The sequence below is a fragment of the Dryobates pubescens genome, chromosome 1 (genome assembly GCF_014839835.1).
Source record: "Dryobates pubescens isolate bDryPub1 chromosome 1, bDryPub1.pri, whole genome shotgun sequence".
In the NCBI taxonomy this organism is placed as follows: domain Eukaryota; kingdom Metazoa; phylum Chordata; class Aves; order Piciformes; family Picidae; genus Dryobates; species Dryobates pubescens.
The window spans coordinates 18,403,211-18,426,539 of NC_071612.1; the positions used below are offsets into that span (position 1 = coordinate 18,403,211).

Consider the following 23,329-nt stretch of genomic DNA (forward strand, 5'->3'; position numbering starts at 1 on the left):
CAATGAGAAGTTTGGATTATTGTAGGCATCACCTTGATACTCTCCCCCCAGGCTGCACAGGCAGTGGGATGGAGTGGTGCTCACCGCTCCCACCACGTTAACCACGATGCTTTCAACACAGCAGATGCAGTCTGCAGCCTCAGTGATTCACGGTGCTTAGCAGTCTCCCCACATGAGAAAGCATGAACTTTTGGGGGGCTTTGGGGGATTTGTTTGCAGCTTTGCCATTACAGAACCATAGAATCACAGAATCATTTCAGTTGGAAAAGAGCTTTGAGATCAGAGTCCAACCATTCACAGAATCACAGAACGTGAGGGGTTGGAAGGGACCTCCAAAGCTCATCCAGTCCAACCCCCTGCCAGAGCAGGGCACCCAGGGCAGGGCACACAGAACACATCCAAGTGGGGTTTGAAAGTCTCCAGAGCAGGAGACTCCACAACCTCTCTGGGCAGCCTGCTCCAGGCCACCAGCACCCTCACAGGGACAAAGTTTTCCCTCCTGTTCCCCTGGCACCTCCTCTGCTCCAGCTTGCCCCCAGTGCCCCTTGTGCTGCCCTTGGCCATCCCTGAGCAGAGCCTGGCTCCAGCCCTGCACATCTTTAATGAGGGCAGCCCTCAGGCTCCTCTGCTCCAAGCTGGCCTCACAGGAGATGTTCCACTGCCTGCAGCAGCCTGAGGGCTCTGTGCTGGACTCTCTCAAGCAGTTCCCTGAGGTCCTTCTTGAACTGAGGGGCCCGGAACTGGACACAATAACTCAAACTCTACCAAGTCTGTTACTAAGCCACTTCCCTCAGCACTACATCTCTGCTTCTTTTAGACATCTGCAGGGATGAGGGTCAGAAGTTTCCAAAGCAGATCTAGACTGGGAGTGAAAAGGTGAACTGTTTGTAGCTCGATGGGCCCATGAAACATCAGGACATCTAGGGAGAGATGCTACGTACAGATGGGCTCGTGACCGAGGGGTGGACTTGACCATGGAAGCCATCACACAGGTCACACATGACTGTGAAACCTGTGCTGCAATCAAGAAGGCCACCAGAGCCAAGTCTCCCTGGAACAGAGGGCGGTGGCTGGGTTTTCGCTATGGTGAGGCCTGGCAGATTGACTATATTGGACCACTGCCACGAACACGCCAAGGCAAGCGTTACATCCTCACCATGGTAGAAGCAACTACAGGCTGGTTAGAAACATACCCTGTAAATCATGCTACTGCCCGGAACACCATCTTAGGCCTTGAAAGGCAAATCCTGTGGTGGCACGGCACTCCTGAGCGAATCGAATCTGACAATGGGACTCACTTCAGAAACAATACCGTTAGCTCCTGGGCCAAGAAACATGGCATCGAGTGGGTGTATCACATTCCCTACCACCCACAGGCCTCTGGGAAGGTTGAAAGATACAATGGACTGTTAAAGACTATGTTGAAAGCATTGGGTAATGGAGCATGGAGGCACTGGGATGTAAATTTAGCAGAAGCCACTTGGCTGGTTAATTCTCGAGGATCTGCTAACCGTCCTGGTCCTGCCCAAACAGAACCCTTGCACACTGTGGGGGGGGATAAAGTCCCTGTAGTACACATGGGGAAGTGGCTAGGAAAGGCAGTGTGGGTTGCTCCTCCCATGGGGAAAGGCAAACCCATGCGTGGGATTGTCTTTGCTCAGGGGCCTGGATGTACTTGGTGGGTAATGAAAAGAAATGGGGAGACTCAGTGTGTGCCTCAAAGGGATCTAACACTGGGGGAAAGGTGATTTGGAATGTGAATAATGTGAGTTGCATGTTGCAGAAAGTAATGAAGTAAGAAGAACCCAGACTGATGAAGGTTTGCAAAGATCAAGAGTGACACAGCGGTTGGGACCAGCTGGAGTTGGTGTCTAAGAACAGAATATCCTGCATCTCCTATCTTGAATAATCCCAAGTGACATCTGAAGGACTGAGACATTGATATAAGTCTTTATATGTTGGAGTATTGAGATAGTTTAAGTATGTAGATCGGGTTGTGAATGTAAGCAAGAAGCTTTTCCTTTTGTTGTTTTGGTGTAAGAATCAAATGAGATGGCTAAGTGCATGGAAATGTGTAGAACCTGAGCATGATGTAAATGGTATGGAATAAGGGGTGGAGATTGTATTGGGTTGAACTGAGCTGGAGTTAATTCTCCTCGCAGTATTGTTCTAGTGCTGTGGTGTTTTGTTTCTTTTTTCAGCAGTAGTTGATAACACAGCAGTGTTTTGGCTACAGCTAAACCCAGTATTCAAGCTGTGTCCTTTCAACATTTCCCTGCCCCAGGAGTACATTGAGGGGTGGGCAAAATCTTGGGAGGGGACACAGCTGAGCCAGCTGACTCAGACTGGCCAAAGAGGTATTCCATACCATATGATGTCAGCTCAGGTATAAGTAGGAAGTGAAAGAAGGAAGTGTGGGGATTCGTCTATGGCGTTTATCCTCCCGAGGAACCATCAAGCTTAGAGAGCCCTGCTTCCCGAGACCGACCACCGTCCTGCCGATGGGAAGTAGAGACTAACATCTCTCTCTCTCTGCTTTCTTTGCTTCCGCGCGGTCTATTGCTATCTGCTCATTAGTGTTATTAAATTGCTCTTATCTTATCCCCGGCTTCTGTTATATTTTCTTTCCCTTCTTCCCCTCTTCACTTAAGAGGGGGAGTGATAGAGCGGCTTGGTGGGTATCTGGCCTCCAGACCAGGGCCAAACCACCACACCTCAGCAGGCTGTGGCAGGGCAGCAGCAGGGGTCAGCAGGAGGCCTTACCTTGTACTTCCACTTGGCTTCCGTTTTGCTTTTGTTTTGCTCTCGAACTTCAAATTTCTCCACCTCATTCTGCTTCCCAGCAGCTTCCTTGTTGGGGACACTTAAAACATTCTTTGCAGCCTGGGGAAAAAGTCAGCATGTAGTGTTAATGAGGATGGAGTGCTGGCATGCTGGAGTATAGCATCATATAGCTTGGAAAGCTCTTCTGCTTCATTCATTTGGAATATCAGATCCATTAACTCTTGCTGCTGCCGCAGAGAATGCAGAAGGCTGAGCACTTTGCTCCTTGGCACACCAACACACAAGAGCACTGTGAAGACATCCTCACCTCCCTGCCTGCTGCTGCAGGGACACATCTCACAAAGTGCAAGCATTCAGACCAGACTTGTGGGCACTTCTTAACAAACCACGACTCTGGCAGTGCCTCAGGGAGCTCCTGGCCCCTACCAGGGTCAGCAGCAATATTCACCCTCAATTAAAGAACTCTACAATCAAACTTGTCCTACCTGGGCAAGTCAGTAGGACAAGTTTCAGACCACAGTTTTATCTTCAGACTAATGTTTTATCTTCACTCACTCCCTCTAGATCACAATCTCATGCAAATAAGATGCTTTAGAAATGACTTCCTGCATCTTTGGTCACTGCTATGAAAATGTTCAAGGGACCTAACAACAGCTGAAATAAAAATAGGATCATAGAAGAACAGAATGCTCTGGGCTGGAAGGCACCTCCAAAGCTCATCCAGCCCAACCCCTCTGCACTCAGCAGGGACATCCTCCACTAGATCAGGCTGCCCAGGGCTCTGTCCAGCCTCACCTTCAATATCTCCAGGCATGGAGCCTCAACCACCTCCCTGGGCAACCTGTTCCAGTGTTCCACCACCCTCCTGGTGCAGAACTTGTTCCTCACATCCAAGCTCAATCTGCTCTGCTCTGGTTTGAAGCCATTGCCCCTGGTCCTGTCCCTTCAGGCCTTTGCAAACAGTCTCTCTGCAGCCTTTCTGTAGCCCCCTTCAGGCACTGGCAGGCTGCTATTAGCTTTGCCTGGATCCTTCTCTTCTCCAGGCTGAACACCCCCAGCTCCCTCAGCCTGTCCTTATAGCAGAGCTGCTCCAGCCCTCTCATCTTTTTTGTGGCCCTCCTCTGGACCTGCTCCATCAGCTCCATGTCCTCCAGGGCTGGGGGTGGAACTCCAGGTGAGGTCTCAGCAGATCAAAGTGGCAGAATCACCTCACTCAACAGAATACTTCAAGGGGGAAAAAAGAGCCCATTGAAAAATGTCTTTTAACCTGCATCCTGCTTCAGTTTGGGCAGTAGTTTGCCAGCCTTGCTTTGACTCAGCAGGTCCTTTGGAGGATCCATAGCAAATGAATAACCAAGCAAAGAGCCCAATGGAGTCCCACAGTCAGCTAAGACAAGGGCAATAAGGGGTTGCACAACTTTGCCTTTGCTGCAGTGCAGACAGATCTTACACTCTGTTGCTTACATCATTTTATCCATGAGACCTAAGGAGTGATTTTATCCCTGTCAAGGCAGGAGAGGAGGGAGAGGTTCAACCATGACCTTACCTTCCCCTTCTTTGGCGTCTCGATCTTTGTCAGAGCCTCCTTGGTGTGTGCCTCCAGCAGGTCCAGATTGGGGATGGCCGGCGGTGGACTTTCCTTTGCCTTCTTTCCCTTCTTTTTGCCTTCTCCCTTCACTTTGGGTGTTTTGGGAGGCTTGGGGGGCTTGGGGGGCTTGGGGGGTTTGGGGGGCTTGGATGGCTTGAGCTGTTTGGGGGTTTTCACAGTTTTGGGAGGCTTTTTTTTCGGGAGCTTCTCCACGGGCGGGGGCGGAGGCGTCACCTGGGGAGGCGACGGCGGCTCCTCCTTCTTCACAGCACACACCTCCTCGGGGGCCGTGCTGGCACTCGGGTCTGCTTTGCTGGCTTTGGAAGCATTCTGCAGGGCAGCACAAGATGGGAAGGCATTCAGACCCACCTGTCTCCCAGCAGACACTCACCTGCCCCCTCCCTGCCTCGGGCACACACCCCCCCCCCCAAGAGACTGCCCTTTCCAAACAGGGGTAAGTGCACCCCCAGGCCGGGCTGCCCACACCACACCCCGGGCTGCCCACACCACACCCCGCAGCAACACTCTGCTCACCGCTCATTCCCACCCCCCCACGCAGCTCAAGCACAGGTTTGGCCTGGAGAGCCTCCAGTGGCTTCATCAGGAATGTACCATCAGCAAGCTGTGCCACCAGGCAGGACTGTTACACGGCCTGCCCCTACCAAGAGATACGTGCAATGGTTTCAAATGCTGCTCAGCCCCAGCACAAACCAGGCCCAATTAATTCAGATGGGATAAATGTAGCAGAATCCTGTTTCATGCCCTCAGGCCAAAAAAAACACCACCCCACCCAAACCACACCAAGCAGTGCAGGAGCTGCCCAATGAAAATTTCCACTGCCTGATTAATTAATGAGGAATCATTTTCTGCTTAACTTGCCATTCTGACAACCAGAAGACTTAGACAGTGCATCAAAGGGGAGGAAAAGGCAAGAGAGGTTTCGTGCTGAGCTCTTTGGTATCCTTAGGAAGGGAGTGGAATGGAAGACAGTGGCTGAGCCAGCCATGGGCACCTCGCACTGTCACACAGCTCCACTCGGAGCGCTCCGAGGATACCTCCAGGCAGCTTCCTTTTCTTTTTGGCTGGCTGGTTTTGTTGTGGTGGTTTTGGGTTTTGTTTCCTAGGGAGGGTTGTTTGGTCCTTGGTTTTTTTTCAGGAGGGGGAAGGTTGTTGTTGTTATTGCATCTGCTACGATAACTCTTCCTAGAAGCCAGCCAAGAGCAAAGCTTCCTGTTGGGACAATGTGCAGGAATATAGTCCCAGGCTCAGCCAATGCCATAGACAAGAGATGAGGAGAAGGATGAACTACCCAGGGAGCCTGATCATGGGGATGGCAGCAGTGCTCTCTGGTATTTTGGGGTAGGCAGTGACTGAAGTGAAAGACAATAAAAGGATGGAAGGGGAAGGAATGAGGCTAGTCCAGCTCAGAGGAGGTGGAGGAGAAAGGATGTAGGACAGGCAGACAGTGCAAAGCTGAGGACAAAGCAAACAGGAGTCCAGAAATGTGATGAGCCAGCCCCAGACAACAGTCCTGAGCAGTCCCCCTACTGCAAAACCTCACCTGAATTCTTTTAATGAAGAGGGCAGAGCAAAGAGGTTCCTTGATTCCCCCATTTTATAGCCTAGATTGTCAAAAGGCCCAACGACACCATGAACATCAGCAAAAGAGCACAAACCTCACTTAATCTGATTTCTTTGGCAAGGTCCTTGATAAGTTGTGCTGGTTTGAAGTTTTCTGGTAGTTCATCTTCATGTTCTGCTAAAGCCTAAAACACAACAAAGCCAGGCTGCTGTTTCTGGGCATGGTTTTGTTTGCACAGGTATCAACAAGCTGCAGGAGGTGACCCCTCTGCATTTCCCCCGGGGGACTGGAATCAACTCTGCCTGCAGCAGTCAAACAGCAAAGCAGTTCAAAATGGGCATTGTTAACCCTTCTGGGTGTTCCTGGAAACAGCAGTCCTGAGAGAAGAGCAATCTCAGGAGCCTTTTCCAGCTATTACTGCACTTTCCCAAAGGTCACATCCCTCTGCTCACCTCCTTACATGAGATTCTCCAATACCCAAAGAGGGACTGGCTGAGGCTGGTGTCTGCAGTGCCTGCAAGAGGCACACACCTGGTGAGCAGTGGTTTGGGAGCTCCCTGGCAGGACTAACCACATTTGCATTCACATCTCATGGCAGAATATTCAAAGTTCAGCTTCACTTAAATGCCAGCCCAGTCTGACTGCCTTGGAGCCTCTACTCCTCATCTGCATGGCAAGTGGAAGCATTACCAGGGTGAGACAGAACTTCCACACCAGTCAGTCCTGCTGCAGGAATCCAGCAGCAGTTCTGCAGTCAGGCTCAAGGAAGGAGCAGCCAAGTGCTCAACTACATTTAAGCCTGAGCCAGCCTCCTGTGTGACCTGTGTGCAACACACTGCACTCAGATGGCTGAAAATCCTCAGGTTGCCAGCTGCCCTCTTCACCTTCCATGACTGGATGGCTTCTCTCCTGCAGCTAATTCCCCACAGCCTTAGGAGCAACACACACAAGAGTAACCCTTCTGAAATGACTGCAGCAGGGAATTCAGGCTGCAAAGCCCTTCCAGCCTTCTCTCCCACCAAAATGTATTTCCTGGCTCAGCTGAGGTGAGGCTTTGCAGGAACGTTGTGCCCAGAGGCGCTGCTTGCAGCCTCACTGCTGTGTACCACCTCTGCCTAAAGGATTTGGCAGAGGCAAATGCTCAGAGTCAGGGAGAACATTCATTCAGTATCCTTTTGGCCCTGTGCAGAAGGGGCTTCTTTCCAACCCTGCTGGCACCCTCTTTCTGCTGCTTCCTCACGTGGCTCTATGGAATCCCAGCTCTCACCCTCCTTCCAGGCTCTCCCACTCCCTTCTTTTTGGCACCTTAGACGTAGCTGCTGAGCTGTGGAGCTCTTTGTTTGTCCTAGCACCTGCTCTCTGTTCCAGTGACTGACAAGCCCAACACACACATCATATTACAACAAGCTGCTTCTCCTACCTGTTTTTTAGTCCATGACCTGAAAGCACCATTAAGAATTTTTGCTCCTTGGAGTAAATGAGCAGGAGGTTGTTGCCCAGCTTTATGCAAACCTAAGTAGAGGGGGGGAAAAAAATCGAGGCCATTGAAACACTGACAGCTCAAGTGGTTTGACTTGAAACAGTTTCTCTGTGAGAGCTGACTCTTTGAAAGCTGGTCACCACACATGCCTCCCTGTCAGAACCTGATGGTCATAGGAGTGTATTCACTGGGTCACAAATCCAACTCAGCCTTCCTGCACGCTGCTCCTCTAAGTTATGTCTACACTGGCAATGCTTCTGGCTCCTTTCTTGGTCCCATCATTCAAGCTAGCTTCTGTGTTGATGCACCCTAGGCTGTGGGAATAAAAAGGCACTGCCAGCAGTTGGTTCCTTGGTGCTGACTGAAAAGGAAAGCACCAAAATGTGGGAGCCAAGGTGATACTGAGCAAAGCATTCCCAATCTGCAAGCTTGCCTAAGCTCCTCCCCTCATTGCAGTGTTGGGTGAGGTGGTCAGGAGAGGGGCCCTTGGCAGGGCACTCTCAGTGGGACCCCTCACCTTGTGATTGATGAGAAACATTTTTCTCATCATGAAGGGCTCTGGTGGATGCCTCCAGAGCAGGAGAAAGAGAGGCCAAGGGCAAGGCGAGCCCCAGCCTGTGAAGAACAGGCACAGGTGGCTGTCGGTGGCAGCTCTGAAGGGATCTCCTTGGGAAGGTTTTGCATTTCAAAGAAACCTTTGCTTTAATTCTCAGGGTTCCTGCAGGCCAGGTCTGATGTTCCCGTGGCCTTAAGGACATGCAGCCTGCCCGTGTACTTCAAATGGGATCAGCAGAACGAGGGCAGGAGGAAGTGCTGCTCCTCACCTCAGGCTGAGAGAATGTGCACTTCATTAGTTGAAAGCAGGGAATGCACCCAGGCCTTACAAGCAACTTGAACAATGTTCAGGTGTTATTTTCCTCTGAGACAACTTAAATACACTGCATAAAGAAGATGGAACCTTCCCTGAGGTTCTCAGTCTGAGGTGAGAGGGACACTTAAGTCAGGATATTAAGGGGAGAGCTGGACCAGAGCAGCATCTTCTGCTGGCATGCACAAAGCAGCTTTCAGACCCTAAGAGGATTCATTTTGGCCTTCTGTGGCACATAGCAGAAAGAAAGAGTAACCATGTCCAGGCCCTCTGAGAGGGCAAGCCCTGCAGCCTCACCTTTGAATGTCTCCAGCAGATGCTTCCCCATGTACCAACAGGCAGTTTCAAAGTTTGGAAACTGGGTCAGACTGACGATTTTCAATCGCCTTTCCACTTCGTATGCCCTGCAACACAAAACCACACCACCTGAAAGCACAGCAGGCCACAAGGATGCTGCTCAGCTACAAGCACTGCTCCCAGATGTCTGAGGCTGATCTTGCAGAGCTTTGTTTCTTTGTGCTGCTGCCCCGTCTCCTGGCACCAGGCCTAAGCAAAGCAGCAAAATACCACTCCTAAGAAACTGTGTGATGCAGGGGTGAGAGATTTACTGCACTGCTTGCCTGGAAGGGCTCTCCAGCTCTGGCACAGGCTGCCCAGGGAGGTGGTTGAATCCCCACCCCTGGAGGTGTTTCAAAGAAGCAGAGACATTGGGACAGCAATGTGCCCTTGTTGGGACAGCAATGTGCCCCTGTGGCCAAGAGAGCCAATGGTGTCCTGGGGTGCATCAAGAAAAGTGTGGCCAGCAGGGCTAGGGAGGTTCTCCTTCTCTCCTCTGCCCTGCTGAGACCACAGCTGCAATCCTGTGTCCAGTTTGGGGCTCCCCAGTTCAGGAGAGACAGAGACCTGCTGGAGAGAGTCCAACAGAGAGCTACAAGGATGATTTGGGGACTGGAACATTTCTCCTATGAAGAGAGACTGAGAGCCCTGGGGCTGTTTAGTCTGGGGAGGAGAAGGCTGAGAGGAGATCTTATCAATGTCTATCAATAGCTGAGGGGTGGGGGTCAAGAGGAAGGGGCCAGGCTCTTTGCAGTGGCATTTGGTAATAAGACAGGGAATAATGGAGATAAGCTGGAACCCAGGAGGTTCCACCCCAACATGAGGAGAAACTTCTTTGGTGTGAGGGTGCTGGAGGCCTGGAGCAGGCTGCCCAGAGAGGTTGTGGAGTTTCCTGCCCTGAAGGTTTTCAAAGCCACCCTGGATGTGTTCCTGTGTGCCCTGCCCTGGGTGATGCTGCTCTGGCAGGGGGTTGCACTGGATGATCTCTGGAGGTCCCTTCCAACCCCCAGCATTCTGTGACATGTGGTGCTGAGGGCCATGGTTTAGCTTCAGACCTGGCAGAGTTAGAGAATGGTTGGACTGGACGATCTTAAAGGGGTTTTCCAACAAAAACAATTCTGTGAGTCTATGATCACTTGTCCAGCATCAGTAAAGAGCTACTTGTGTTGACTGACACTGGGCAAAGAGCCCAGCTGGGGGCTTATCCAGAAAGTAATTGGGATGTTCCAGGGTAAACCTCCTGACAGCTTTTAACAGTTCTTCCTTCAGAAGGTGGCCACATCAGTGCAGGCACCTGACACATCCTTCCATGGGCTGTGCAATAGGTGTAAGGACAGCCTGGAACAGCTCAGCACAGAGGGACCAGACCTGGCTACACTTCCCCAAGCTGCCCAGTGGAGCTACATCAATGTCAGTGCAGAGGTAGGGCAGCTGATGGGAGAAGGGATGGCCAATCTGTTACACACTGAGCCTCTACCTAGCTTTGGATTTTAAGGACAGATTTACCTCATCTGCATTTCAACACTTAGACTGTGTAGAAAATGTCCTGCAAAGGCCAGGCAGTCTACAGGTGTGAGAGTTGCATAAATCCAACCTAAAAGAGAGAAAGAAGAGTCCTGAGGTTCAAAGCTGGAATGACAATAATGAGGCTTCATTAATCTGTGAGGTTTATACTTCACTTAGCAACTTCCTAGGTGCCAGTGCAGCCCTTCAGGGACTGCATTGCTTTTGAACAAAGCTGCACCTGGCCCCTTGTTTGCTTTGCATGAAAACAGCCAGCCCAGGAAGGTGCCACACTCCTCTGACTCCCAGACTGCCTTGGAGGTGGCAGGCAGTGAAAGGAAGCCTGCTGCTCTCGCTGCTGTGACAATGGCAGCTGCTCTCCCGTCAGCATGCAACCCTGGGCCAGCTCCTGCCACTGACATTACTGCAGTGTCAGGAGCACCTGCTAGCCAAACACTTCTTGCCACACAAAATCCCCCAGATGAGTGAACCTCTGTCACTTGCTGGGTGTTGATTCCACCATCTGCTCCACATATGGGCCTGAGAGAAATAGCCACTTCCCACTTTTCAGAGCCAAAGTAAAATCCAAGTGGGTAAACGTTCTGGGCAAGAACAGATTCCCCCAGGGAGAAAGGGCAGTGCTGGGTGCTGCCTCCAGAGCACAGGTACCAGTGCTGCTGCTCACTCACACTGCCTGGAAGCCTCAGCTCAGCCTACAGATCGAGTGGGCACCACATTGTTCAAGGCACACAGAGGGAGATAAAATCTCTGTCCCACAGCAGGTAACAAGGAGTGCTGGAAGCAGCAAGGAAAACAAGGAAACACTTGTTTGTGGTGACAGGAAGGTGAGGGAGAGGGGCAGGAGCAGAACTGTGTTCACTTAAAACTAGGATTAGCTCTTTGTCCTTAGAAAGATCCTCCCAGGAGCTGAGGAAAACAAAATCCCCCAGCCCTAACCTGCAAGGAAAGGCTGCCTCTGTCAAGTAACCCAGAGAGCTCTCTGACACCCAGAAAGCTTCATCCTGGTGTGAAACCCCAAATGCAGGCACCTGCAGCTCCTTAGTACCACAGGGAGTCAGTGACTATAAAAAGGACTTTGAGGGCAGTCATGGTGTGAGAGGAGCCCAAGGGGAGTCCTCTGTTGGACAGCAGAAAGCACCAGTGCTGGGTACAGCAAAAGGACTCCTGAGTTACTGCAAGCCAGCAAGAGCAGGAGTGGGAGGCTCTACCTGCTTGCTGTGCTTTGAGAAAGCTGCTGAAATATTCATAAAAAGCAGGGACATTCTGCTCCTGCTTTGTAAGCACATGGCACAGAGGGGCTGGAGCAGGCCAGAAGGGCAGCAAAGCTGCTGGAGGGGCTGGGGAAGAGGGCTGGGGAGGAGCAGCAGGGGGAACTGGAGCTGTTTAGTCTGGAGAAGAGGAGGCTGAGGGGAGACCTTCTGGCTCTCTGCAACTCCCACAATGGAGGCTGGAGCCAGGTGGAGGTTGGGCTCTCCTCCCAGGTAACAAGGGATAGGACAAAAGGCAAGGGCCCCAGACTGTACCAGGGGAGGTTTAGGTTGGACATTGGAAGAAACTTCTTCCCTGAAAGTGTTCTCAAACACTGGCCCAGGCTGCCCAGGGAGGTGGTTGAACCCACGTCCCTGGAGGTGTTTTAAAGGCACAGAGATGTGTTGCTGAGGGCCATGGTTTAGCAGCAGACCTGTTAGAGAATGGCTGGCCTGGATGAGCTTAAAGGGCTTTTCCAAGCCAAACAATTCTCTGAGCCTATGATCCAATGACATTCAACTTCTGCTGAGATTTAGACTTGATCATTTGCCAGAGAAAGTCATCACATCCCATCCCTCTGGCACTTTGAAGGGGCTGCTTGAGGAGCTCTGAAAGAAGCAGGGCCCTCAGCTGGCAGCAGGCTGCTCACCTGATGGAATGAAGAGTGTCTGTCCCTGCTTCACTGTGCATTTGTAGCATTTGTCTACTTGGTCTGCAAAGAACATCTCGCTGTGGTTGGCTGCTGACTGCCAGCGCTCGTAGAGAGAGATGTTTGCAGGGGCTGGCTTGATGAGATAAAAGATCTTTTCTCCCTGGATTAGAAAACACCAAATTAGCAACAAGCAGCCAAACCACACTGCTGCACTGGCACAGACACTCCACCCCCCAGGATTTATCCAAACATCCATTTTAACACTATTACAATCAGGTTCCTGCCCCTGTGCTCTGCTCTGCTGAGACCCCACCTCCAACACTGCCTCCAGCTCTGGTGTCCCCAGCAGGAGAAGGACACAGAGCTGCTGGAGGCCACAAAGATGATCCAAGGGCTGAGGATAGGCTGAGGGAGCTGGGGGTGTTCAGACTGGAGAGCAGAAGACTCCTGTACCTGAAGGGATCCTGCAGGAAGGCTGCAGAGGGACTGTTCCTGAGGGTGTGTGGAGACAGGCCAAGGGGGAATGGTTTGGAGCTGAGGCAGAGCAGGGTTAGACTGGAGCTGAGGAAGAAGTTCTTCAGTAGGAGGGTGGTGTGACTCTGGCACAGGCTGCCCAGGGAGGCTGTGGCTGCCTCCTCCCTGGGGGTGTTCAAGGCCAAGTTGGATGAGGCCTTGAGCAGCTGAGTCTAGTTGAGAGGTGTCTCTGCCCATGGTGGGGAGGTTGGAGCAGATGATATCTGAGGTCCCTTCCTGAGCCATTCTGTGATTGTTTGGACATTTGCCAGGCAGCTTTGCACAGAATGGCTGTAACCATTCAGTGAGTAGGTGACCACATTTGCTCAGTCTGATGGTGCAGGAGGTTTCCAGCACCAGGTTCCAGCACCCTGCTAGAGCAGGATGGAATACCTTTCAGGCCTTAGGACACATGTGTGCAGAAGGCACTAAACAAAGACTGCAATTCTAAATCACAGTATCACAGTATCACTAAGGTTGGAAGAGACCTCAAAGATCATCGAGTCCAACCTGTCACCACAGACCTCATGACTAGACCATGGCACCAAGTGCCACATCCAATCCCCTCCTGAACACCTCCAGGGATCAGTGAAGATCCACGGGCAACCTCCACACTCCCAAGTGTGGAAGTCTGCTCAGCAGGCCCTGGGGACCACTGGGAGCTCACCCACTGATAGCAGGTAAGGCTCTGGATGCAATAGGACTGTGGAGAGAGACCCAAGCCCTGAATCTTTGAGGGACTGTTAGGGTGGTCTCTGCTTCTCACGGAGTTTCTTCCTAGGCAGAGCACAGAAGCATGGCCCTCACCTTCAGCACGTGGTACCAGGCAGAAGCTCCTCCCGAGTCTATGTGGAAATCTGTGTAGCTGTCCTTCACACAGATCAGGCAGTACTTGGTCACTTTTGGTTTAGCCAGAAGAGCATCATCAGGCCAATAGTTTTCCACCCAGGACAACTTCTTAACTATATCTGGAGGCTCTACGAAGCTGGACATCCTTCAGAGAGAGCAGAAAGCAGACATGAGGGCAAGGAGCCTGCTGCAGAAACAGCAGCGTGACTCCAGCACCTGCACAGCAACCTGAGGCAGATCCTTCTGTGTCAGGGGAGCTGCTTTTCATTCACAAAACACCTGAACACTGCTTACAGACACGGCTTTAAGGCTGGTTCAAGTCTGATGACTTAACAAGGACCTCTTGACCCCTTGCAGCAGCAGCAGTGCTGATCAAGTGTACATTGTTTGCATTGTTCCAGCCCTCTTGCTCCGTGGCCTCAGTTAGCACAGCCACTTCTCCAGCCCCCTTCAGAAGAGAAGGTGAACTGTGTGTGCTCTCAGACAAATGATCTGGTAAATCTTACCAGTCTGCAAGTTAACCTTTAAATTACATTGAATATCCCTTGAATTCAACTAAATGTCCTAATAACGATAACATTCATACTTAACAACTAAGTCAGTCTTGCCTGGATGCTAAAATCACACTCAGCTTTTCTCTAGACATTAAATTACATTAAAAGCTCAGAACAAAAAAGAGAAAAGGCAGCTGAAGATGAGGCAGCAGTGCCTGGAAGGTCACCAGCAGCCTGGCCTGGATCAGCAGTGGTGTGGGCAGCAGCAGCAGGGCAGGGATCATGCCCTGTACTGGGCACTGCTGAGACCATAGCTTGAGTGTTGGGTTCAGTTCTGGGTCCCTCACTTCAAGGACATTGAGGAGCTGGAGCAGATCCAGAGAAGGGCAACAAAGCTGGGGAAGGGTCTGGAGAACAGGGCTGGGGAGGAGCAGCTGAGGGGGCTGGGGGTGTTGAGCCTGGAGAAGAGGAGGCTGAGGGGAGACCTCGTTGCTCTCTACAGCTCCATGAAAGGAGGCTGGAGCCAGGTGGATGTTGGGCCCTTCCCCCAACTAACAAGTGATAGGATGTGAGGGAATGGCCTCAAGCTGCACCAGGGGAAGTTTAGGTTGGATATTAGAAGAAACTTCTTGACTGAAAGGGTTCTCAAACACTGGCACAGGCTGCCCAGGGAGGTGGTAGAATCCCACTGAAAGGCAGAGCTGTGATGCTGAGGGACATGGTTCAGCCCCAGCCTTGGCTGGACTGGGTGAACTTAAAGGTCATTCCCAACCTATGGTTCTGCAAAGTCTAGTTTGAGCTGATAATGTGAACAGGTTTAAAACATAGCATATGAAGTGTTGCCTGGAACAGTTTGCACTGAGCATGGCTTCCTATTTGCTGGATTTCTTTCTGTATCATCTATATGGGGTTTGCATTAAACATAGAATGAGTACTATCAATCCTAGCTGAGATGATGTAGTGGCATGATAAGCAGGCAGTAAAAGCTAAATTTGATCATTTTATATTTAAATAGTCCAAAATTTGGACTAATGTTTGCAGGGGGTGGAGGTTCACTGCTGCAGGCTCTAAAATAAGGAGTCAGAAGAGTATCTGCATTGTCAAGCAGAATTAAATGCTCCCATGTGTCATTCCTGCTCACTGTCAAACAGGGATAACAATAGCTCCATTTAGAGTGGCAGGGGAAGATGGAGCAGTGCATTCAATTAAAGTGTCACTGTCTGTGGTAAGACATAAAATATTTGCTGCTTAATGTCTAAATTAGCAGCATCTGAGTGACAGCTCCAGCAGTCCTGCAGAACAAAAGGCATCCTGTTCTTCTGGGATAATGGCAGAGAGCTAAAAAAGCCTCAGCTGAAGATCCTGGTGATCTTGGAAGGCTGTAATTACTGGAGATGCTCTCTGCAGAGGTGGGTGTGCACTGCTAAAACACTAACTACAGGCCTAAAGGTAATGGCTTCACCCTAAGTGAGCTGGCAATTACTCACCAGCCTTCTCTTTTCATGCTCCTTTAAGTCTCCTCACTAAGATGGAAAGCTCCCCAAAACAATCCCTCTTCATGTTCATGCTGACACCCAGCACCTCCTGTGCTCTGTGGCTACAAAGGAATCTCTTCCTTCTCTGATTCTTCCCTTTGAGAAGAGCTCCCTGCCTAGGATCACAGAATGGTTTGGGCTGAAAAAGCTCCAGGATGATCCAGTCCAACCATCAGCCCAAGGCCACCATGGCCACTGAGCCAGGGCCCAGCATGCCAAGGCATGGGCTTCTGCTGCCATGCAGGTGAGTGCTCTGCTGACACATGAGTGCAGCAATCCCCTGGGGGGCTGATTTCTAGTTTCCTGTGGTATTTGTATATTTACAGCCCACAGGCTCAGAACTGCTTCTAGGGAAAATGAGGAGCCATGAGGCATCCTTACTCTGTGAGGTGTTCACCCTTGGCCTCTTGCCCTGGCTCCTGGATTCATCTGAATAGTTACTTGTTATTTGCTCAGAGGAGTTTGTCTGCTACTCACCCAACAAAATCTCAGCATTCTTTTGGTTGGAACAGCCCTCCAAGATCATCAAGTCAGCCTAACACCACCATGGCCATCAAACCCTGTCCCCAAGTACTATGGCCACAGGTCTCCGGAACACCTCCAGGGATGGGGACTCCACCACCTCCCTGGGCAGCCTCTGCCAATTCCCTGACCACTCTTGCATCAAAGACATTTTTACTACTCTCCAACCTAACCCTTCCCTGGAACAACCTCAGGCCATTTCCTCTCATCCTATCACTTGAGATGAAGGAGAAGAAACCAAACCCATCCCACTGCAACCTCCTTTTAGGTAGTTACAGAGAGAACCCACACGGACCGTCCACGGACATGGTCCTTTGGATGCACATTTTATGTCTCAGGGATAAGGCTAAAAGCTCCATGAGGGCTGGTGGGTGCTCTCCCTGATAGCCAGGAGGAGAGACCAACCCCCACCTCACTCCAACCTCCTCAAAAGAGGTTAAAGTTCTACCAGGACTGTGAAAACCACCTGCACAGTTGCCTGTTCAGCCATTGTTGGTGCATCTGCCTGCTGCTGGAATGGAAGCACAGCTCAGTGGTGAATGCAGCACAGAGCAGGAACTTTGAGGCATTTACCTCAGCTAATTATCCTCTAGACAAAGTCACCCAAGGAGAACAGAAGGCTTCCTGTCCTTGAGCTTTGGTGATGTGCCCCTAGCCAGCACCATTCCCTCTGGCTCACTGCAGCACTGAAGCACCACAGCCAGGCATGGTCCTGGTGGACAATCACCTCACCATGAGCCAGCAATGTGCCATTGTGGCCAAGGAGGCCAATGGTCTTCTGGAATGCATTAAGAAGAGTGTGGCCAGCAGGTCAAATGAGGTTCTCCTCCCCCTCTACTCTGCCCTGTGAGACCACATCTGGAGTACTGGGTCCAGTTCTGGGCTCCCCAGTTCAGCAAGGAACTACTGGGGAGAGTGCAGTGGAAGGCCACAAAGCTGCTGACGGGCCTGGAGCTTCCCTGTGAGGAGGAAAGGCTGAGAGCCCTGGGGCTGTTGAGCCTGGAGAGCTGAGAGAGGATTTTATCACAGGGTGGAGGTCAAAAGGATGGGGTCAGACTCTTCAGTGGTGCCCAGTGATAGGTTAAGGGGCAACAACCATAAAATGGAACCCAGGATGCTTTACTTAAATAGAAGGAAAAACCTTTTCACTGGGAGGGTGCTGGAGCCTTGGAGCAGGCTGCCCAGAGAGGTTCTGGAGTCTCTTTCTCTGGAGACTTTCAAAACCAGCCTGGGTGTGTTCCTGTGTGACCCTGCTCTAGCAGGGGGGTTGGACTGGATGATCTCTGGAGGCCCCTTCCAAGCCTTACCATTCTGTGGTTCCATGAACTCTACCTGTGCTACTGGAGTCCAAAGGAAAGTGCAGGGCTGTGCCCTGGTGTGTGAGTGCTGGTGACATGCAGGCATGGAGTGCCACGGCAGTGCTGGCCCAGGCACTCCAGCCACCCCCTCCCCCTCTCCTCACGCAGCAAACAGATGCAGCCCCCTGCTCTGCTCAGCTCTCTGTCTATGGAGGATGCCAGGGAGAGTCAGAGCAACAAGAAGCTGCTGTCCCAAGACCAAACAGCACTTCCACCAAAGGCAGCCACCAATAAGGGCAGAGGCTGTTCCAGGTGCTCCAGCTGAGCCCTGCCCATCCCCCATGCAGTGTGAGGGGCAGAGGCTGGGCCCTTACCTTGTGTCTGAGAACTCCAGGTTGGTCACATTGAGAACCCTTTTCCTGTTGGTGCTGTAGTAGTAATCCACAAACTCCTTGAGCTTCATCTTGCAGTCTTTCTGCTTGGTGACATCAGTGACATCAACACTCCTCTCTGGTCCTGCAGATTAATTCAACAAGAGAGAGAGACTGAAAGGCAGCCTGAGTTGCCTGGCTGTGTGTGCTGGGGGTGAGCTATCAGCTGGACAAACACCTCCAGATTTGCTGATCTTCTCTCTTCCCTGTTCACAGAACCACAGAATGGTGGAGAACACCTCTGGAGCTCAACCAGTCCAACTCCCTTCCAGAGCAGATTACACCCAGAGCAGGCTGCCCAGGAAGACATCCAGGTGAGCTTTGAATGACTCCAGGGATGGGAGTCCACACCTCTCAGGGCAGCCTGTTCCAGGGCTCCACCACCCTCATAGTAAAGAAGTGCCTCCTCATGTTTAGATGGAACTTCCTATGTTCAGGTTTGTGCCCTTCACCCCTTGTCCTGTCACTGGGCACCACTGAAGACAGCCTGGTCCCACTCACCTGGCACCTTTGCACTGGTAAGATGCCCCCTCCCTCTACTCCTCTCCAGGCCCCAAGTCCCTCAGCCCTTCTCCAGAAGTCAGATGTCCCAGCCCTTTCATCATCTCTGTAGCCCTTTGCTGTACCCTCTCAAGCAGTTCCCTGAGGTCCTTCTTAAACTGGGGAGTCCAGAACTGTTCACAGTTCTCCAGATGTGGCTTCACCAGGGCAGAGTAAAGGCAGAGGAGAACCTCCCTTGACCTGCTGGCCACACTCATGATGCACCTCAGGAGGCCATTGGCCTGCTTGGCCACAAGGGCACACTGCTGGCTCATGGCCATCCTGTTGTCTATCAGGACTCTGAAGGCTTTCCAGCAGGCCAGTCTCCAACCTGTCCTGGTGCAGGGGGAGTTATTCCTCCCTAGATGCTGGACCCTACACTTGCCCTGGCTGAACTTCTTGAAGTTCCTCTGTGCTGGACTCTTCAGCCTGCCCAGGTCCCAGGCTGCTGGGCTGTCACCATTCCAGCATGTGTCATCTGTCCCTTCACCCAGATCACTGATGAAGATGCTGAACAGGGCTGTGCCCAGGACTGGCCCCTGGGAACACCATTTGTGACAGACCTCCAACTAGAGTCTGTGCCACTGGCCAATCCACCCCATCTCCATTCATCTAACCTAAGCTTGCCCATAAGGATGCTGTGGGAGATGGTGTCAAAAGCCTGTCTGAAGTCGAGGCAGACAACATCCACTGCCCTCCCATCATCTACACACACAGTCATGCCCTTACAGAAGGCTGTCAGATTAGTCAGAGGCTGGAGAAACCTCCTGGACTGTACCTGCCTGGCTGTGTGGCCTTCCAAGCAGATCTCAGGGTGATTAAGGACCCCTATGAGAAGCGAGGCCTGTGACTGTGAGGCTCCTTTCAGCTGTCTGCAGAAGGGCTCATCACCTTTCCCACCCCATCAGGGGGTCTGTAGCAAACACCCCCAACAGTGTCTCTTGCCTTAGCCTGCCCCTTGTTACCCACAAGCTCTGCACTTGCTCTTCATGCACGCCAGGCAGAGCTCTGCGTTCACACTCCAGCTGCTCTCTCACGTAGAGAGCAGCTCCACCAACCTCTCCTTGCTGGCCTGGCTTCCCTAGGAAGGATAGAGCCACCCATGACAGCCTGACAGCCTCATGAGCCACCCCAGCAGGTCTCAGTGGCTGCCCTGAGCCCATGGCCCTGCAGGGGCTCTGCATTCCTCCCTGCATGCTCCCCACACCCTGTGTGGCTCTCTGAGCTCCTCAGGCAGGGACCTGAGCACACAGTTCACAGAATCACAGAAGCCTTCAGGCTGGAAGAGACCCTTGGGCCACCAAGTCCAACCACTGAGCCTGCTCTGCAAGGGTCACCCCTAAACCAGAGCCCCAAGCACCACATCCAAACCAGCATTAAACACATCCAGGGTTGGTGACTCCACCACCTCCCTGGGCAGCCTGTGCCAGTGCCTGAAAAAACTTAACTTCACTCCATCTTTATAGTCCTGATGAGAGACCTGTCCCCTCTTCCAAAGGCCAGAGACTCTCCTTCTGTTCCTGAGGTCCAGCCAAAGGTCCCTATTCAGCCAGGCTGGACTCATTTTTCATCTCCTGTGCCTTAAGACTTCCTTCTGGAAGTGTGTGCAGCCTTCCTGGACTCCTGTATCCTTCAGGGAGGGCTCCCAAGGGACTTTGTCAATCAGCTGTCACCCTTGAGGGCTGGGAGGCCTTATGCTTCTCAAACACAGCAGCAAGCTGCCCCACAGTACTGAGCTACTACCCCCAGGCACCCCTCCAGCCAGCCCAGTTCAATCCCCATTCCCCTGCACATCCAGCTGAAGGCTCCCTCAGTGAGCCCTGCTGTTCCCATGGCTCTGCATCCACATGGGTGGAGAGGCTGCTTTTGTAGTCATGGCCCTGACAGACTCCTTAAAGGATGAGTGTTGCTCTGAATCCATTCATTTCATTATTGATATTATTTACTTGATGAAAATGATCCCCTGTGAGGAGAGGCTGAGAGCCCTGGGGCTGTTTAGTCTGGAGAGAAGACTGAGAGGGATCTGATCAATGTCTATCAATAGCTGAGGGCTGAGGGTCAAGTGGAGGGGGCCAAGAGCTTTTCAGTAGTGCCCAGTAGTAAGACAAGGAACACCAGGCACAAGCTTGAACAGAGAAGGTTTCAGCTCAGGACGAGGAGAAACTTCTTTGGTGTGAAGGTGCTGGAGGCCTGGAGCAGGCTGCCCAGAGAGGTTGTGGAGCCTCCTGCTCTGGAGCCTTTCCAACTCCACCTGGCTGCACTCCTGTGCAGACTGCCCTGGGTGCTCCTGCTCTGGCAAGGGGGTTGGACTGCATGGTCTTTGGAGGTACCTTCCTTGAGATCCCTTCCAGGGCAGAAATAGTTCCTAGCATCCAGCCTGAACCTCCCCTGGGGCAGCTTGGAACCATTGCCTCTGCTCCTGTCCCTTGCCACCAAGGAGCAGAGGCTGTCCCCTCCTCACTGCAACCTCCCTGCAGGGAGCTGGAGAGAGCAAGGAGGTCTCCCTCAACCTCCTCTTCTGCAGCCTGAACACCCCCAGCTCCCTCAGCCCCTCCTCTAGCCCAGGGGCTCTAGGCCCTTCTCCAGCCTGGCTGCCCTGCTCTGGACAGGCTCCAGCCCCTCAATGTCCTTCCTGCAGTGAGGGCCCAGAGCCGAGCACAGCACTCGAGGTGTGGCCTCGAGTGGTCACCTCCTGTCCCTGCTGCCCACCATGCTGCTGACCCAAGCCAGGCTGCCATTGGCTTTCTTGGCCCCCTGGGCACTGCTGTGGTCAGTGACTGCCAACCAGCATCCCCAGGTCCCTCTCTGGGTTGCAGCTTTCCAACCACACATCCCCAAGCCTGTAGCTCCCCATGGGGTGGTTGTGACCCAGGTGCAGGACCTGGCCCTTGGCATTGTTGAACTTCATCCAGTGAGCCTTGGCCCATGGGGCACATCTGTGCAGATCCTGCTGTGAAGCTTCCCTACCCTCCAGCAGCCCCCAGGTCCCTCTCCAAGCTGCAGTTTTCCCCAGGTCTGTAGTACTTCCACAGTTCCTCTGACAGCCCTTGCTGGATACAAATCTCCACTGTTAATGCCACCAGGATCAGTCAGTTGGTGGAATTTTGGCACTGGGAAGCCAGAGCACCCATGGAGCAAGTCAGAGCCTTGTGAAGAGTGCCCTTTGCCAAGCACATTCCATTGTCTTTTCTTCAAGAGTATCTCTCCCCAGTCTTTCTGTCCCTCACTGCTCACTGGCTGCGTTTCTCCTCTGCCAGCATTTCATTCATGGCTTTTGTTTCACATTAGGAGGGGGAACAAAACAATCTCTTTGTCATGACATGCCAGAACTGTGCTGGGGTATTTGCCAGTCTTGTTCATGGTGTTTTCTCTGCTGCTTACTTTAGGTTGTTTCTGAAAGATTCTAGGTCCAATGTAAGAGAAGAGAAGGCTCCAGGGAGACTTTAGAGCAGCCTTCCAGTACCTGAAGGGGCTCCAGGAGAGCTGGAGAGGGACTATGGATAAGGGCTGGGACTGACAGGATGAGGGACAATGGCTTTGAGCTGGGAGAGGGGAGACTGAAACTGGAGATGAGGAAGAAATTCTTTGCAGTGAGGGTGGGGAGACTCTGGCACAGGTTGCCCAGGGAGGCTGTGGCTGCCTCCTCCCTGGAGGTGTTCAAGGCCTTGAGCAACCTGCTCTAATGGAAGGTGTCTCTGCCCATAGCAAGGGAGTTGGAGCTAGATGATCTTTGAGGCCCCTTCCCTCCCTGCTCAATCAATCAGTCCTGCTCAAGCAAAGCAAAGCCCTGGAGGTTAGGCTGCACTGTTTGTGTTCTTCAATTGCAGACCTGGTGCCAGCTTCACCTTAAACCACCCACGTTCTCCCCTCCAGCTTTTCACTAACAGCTCTGTGAGGTGGATTACTTCAGCTAGAGGCTGGGAGAAAGCCAGCAGATGCAGAAGGGGCACCCAGGTCACACAAGAAAATCTGCTGAGTGTAGCAGATGGGCAAGGACAATATGTTTCCTGTAGAAGCAGTGGGACAGAGAGAAGAATAAAAGCAGGGCCCTGAAATTCTCCTTTCCCCATCATTGTCTTGCTGCACACAATCACTGCAAAAGCAATAGGTGCAGTCAAGAGCAGCAGTGGCTGGTGGCAGAACCCTCCTCCAGTTTGGGGCACAGCTCCAGGGCCTGGTTAGGAGAGAGCAGGGGAAGGTGGTAAGGCGATGAAGGGACCACAAAACACAGCCATGCGCTGGAGCTGCAGTTGTGGCTGCGAAAGGACAAAGGGACAATGCCTGGGAGGGAGAGAGAGCTGGACAGACAAAGAGGAGGGACAGAGCAAGAGGGGACAAGAGGCAAGACACATGCTGAAGGAGGAAGGGTGCAGGGACAAGATCAGTGACTTCAGAGCACTCCCATGGCTCCCGGCCACGGTGTGTCTTGCAAAGATGACTTGGAGAAGATGCAGTACAGTACCATGCTCAGGCTGCAGAGAGGAGGATGCCAAAAGGAATCCAAAGGACCAGCAGCACTGGGAAGGGCTCTCCCTGACACCAGTATTGAAAATGGGCAGCCTTTCAAAGAGGCACTCTGGTAATTCCCTCAGTAAAAGCCAAACGCTTTCAATGCAAAGCAAGATGGCAGTCATCAGTTAAAAGCTGGCCTGAAGAATCTCCTTCTTAGTACTGCTATGGCTGTTTCTTCTCATGCAGGGCTGTGGAGCACAACACAGCCTGGCCCAGGCTCACTGTCAGGCTGGGACAAGAGTCAAGAGTGAATTGATTGCTAAATACAAGCCACCACTAGAGAACAAATCTCACAGTCAGGGTTGCTCAAGATGGAGACAACATTTTAAAAGAGATTTTAACCTTTTGCCCTGGGTAGAGTTGAAGCTGCTGCTGCTATCCAGACCAGGCTGCAGTCATACCGGCTTCAAACATCAAAGTGCTGGCTGCAGCAAAGTGTTGTGGGGCTTGAAGTTCAGATTGGAATCACAAAGTCACAGAATTGTCAGGGTTGGAAGAGACCTCAAGGCTCAGCCAGTTCCACCCCGCTTGCCATGGGCAGGGACACCTCACATTACAGCAGGTTGCTCACAG

At 52.1% G+C, this 23,329-nt stretch overlaps 1 protein-coding gene across 1 annotated transcript in view; it reads right to left on the reverse strand.

Annotated features, from left to right (window-relative positions):
- PHF2 (PHD finger protein 2) overlaps positions 1-23,329 on the reverse strand; it is a 107,635-nt gene that overhangs the window by 15,584 nt on the left and 68,722 nt on the right. Inside the window, exons 5-13 of the mRNA XM_054162076.1 lie at positions 17,648-17,789; positions 13,383-13,569; positions 12,060-12,222; positions 10,145-10,232; positions 8,600-8,706; positions 7,375-7,466; positions 6,049-6,138; positions 4,331-4,702; positions 2,764-2,883 (exon numbers count right to left, since the gene is read on the reverse strand). Coding sequence (XP_054018051.1) covers positions 2,764-2,883; positions 4,331-4,702; positions 6,049-6,138; positions 7,375-7,466; positions 8,600-8,706; positions 10,145-10,232; positions 12,060-12,222; positions 13,383-13,569; positions 17,648-17,789 — 1,361 coding nt within the window. The remainder of the gene's footprint in view (positions 1-2,763; positions 2,884-4,330; positions 4,703-6,048; positions 6,139-7,374; positions 7,467-8,599; positions 8,707-10,144; positions 10,233-12,059; positions 12,223-13,382; positions 13,570-17,647; positions 17,790-23,329) is intronic.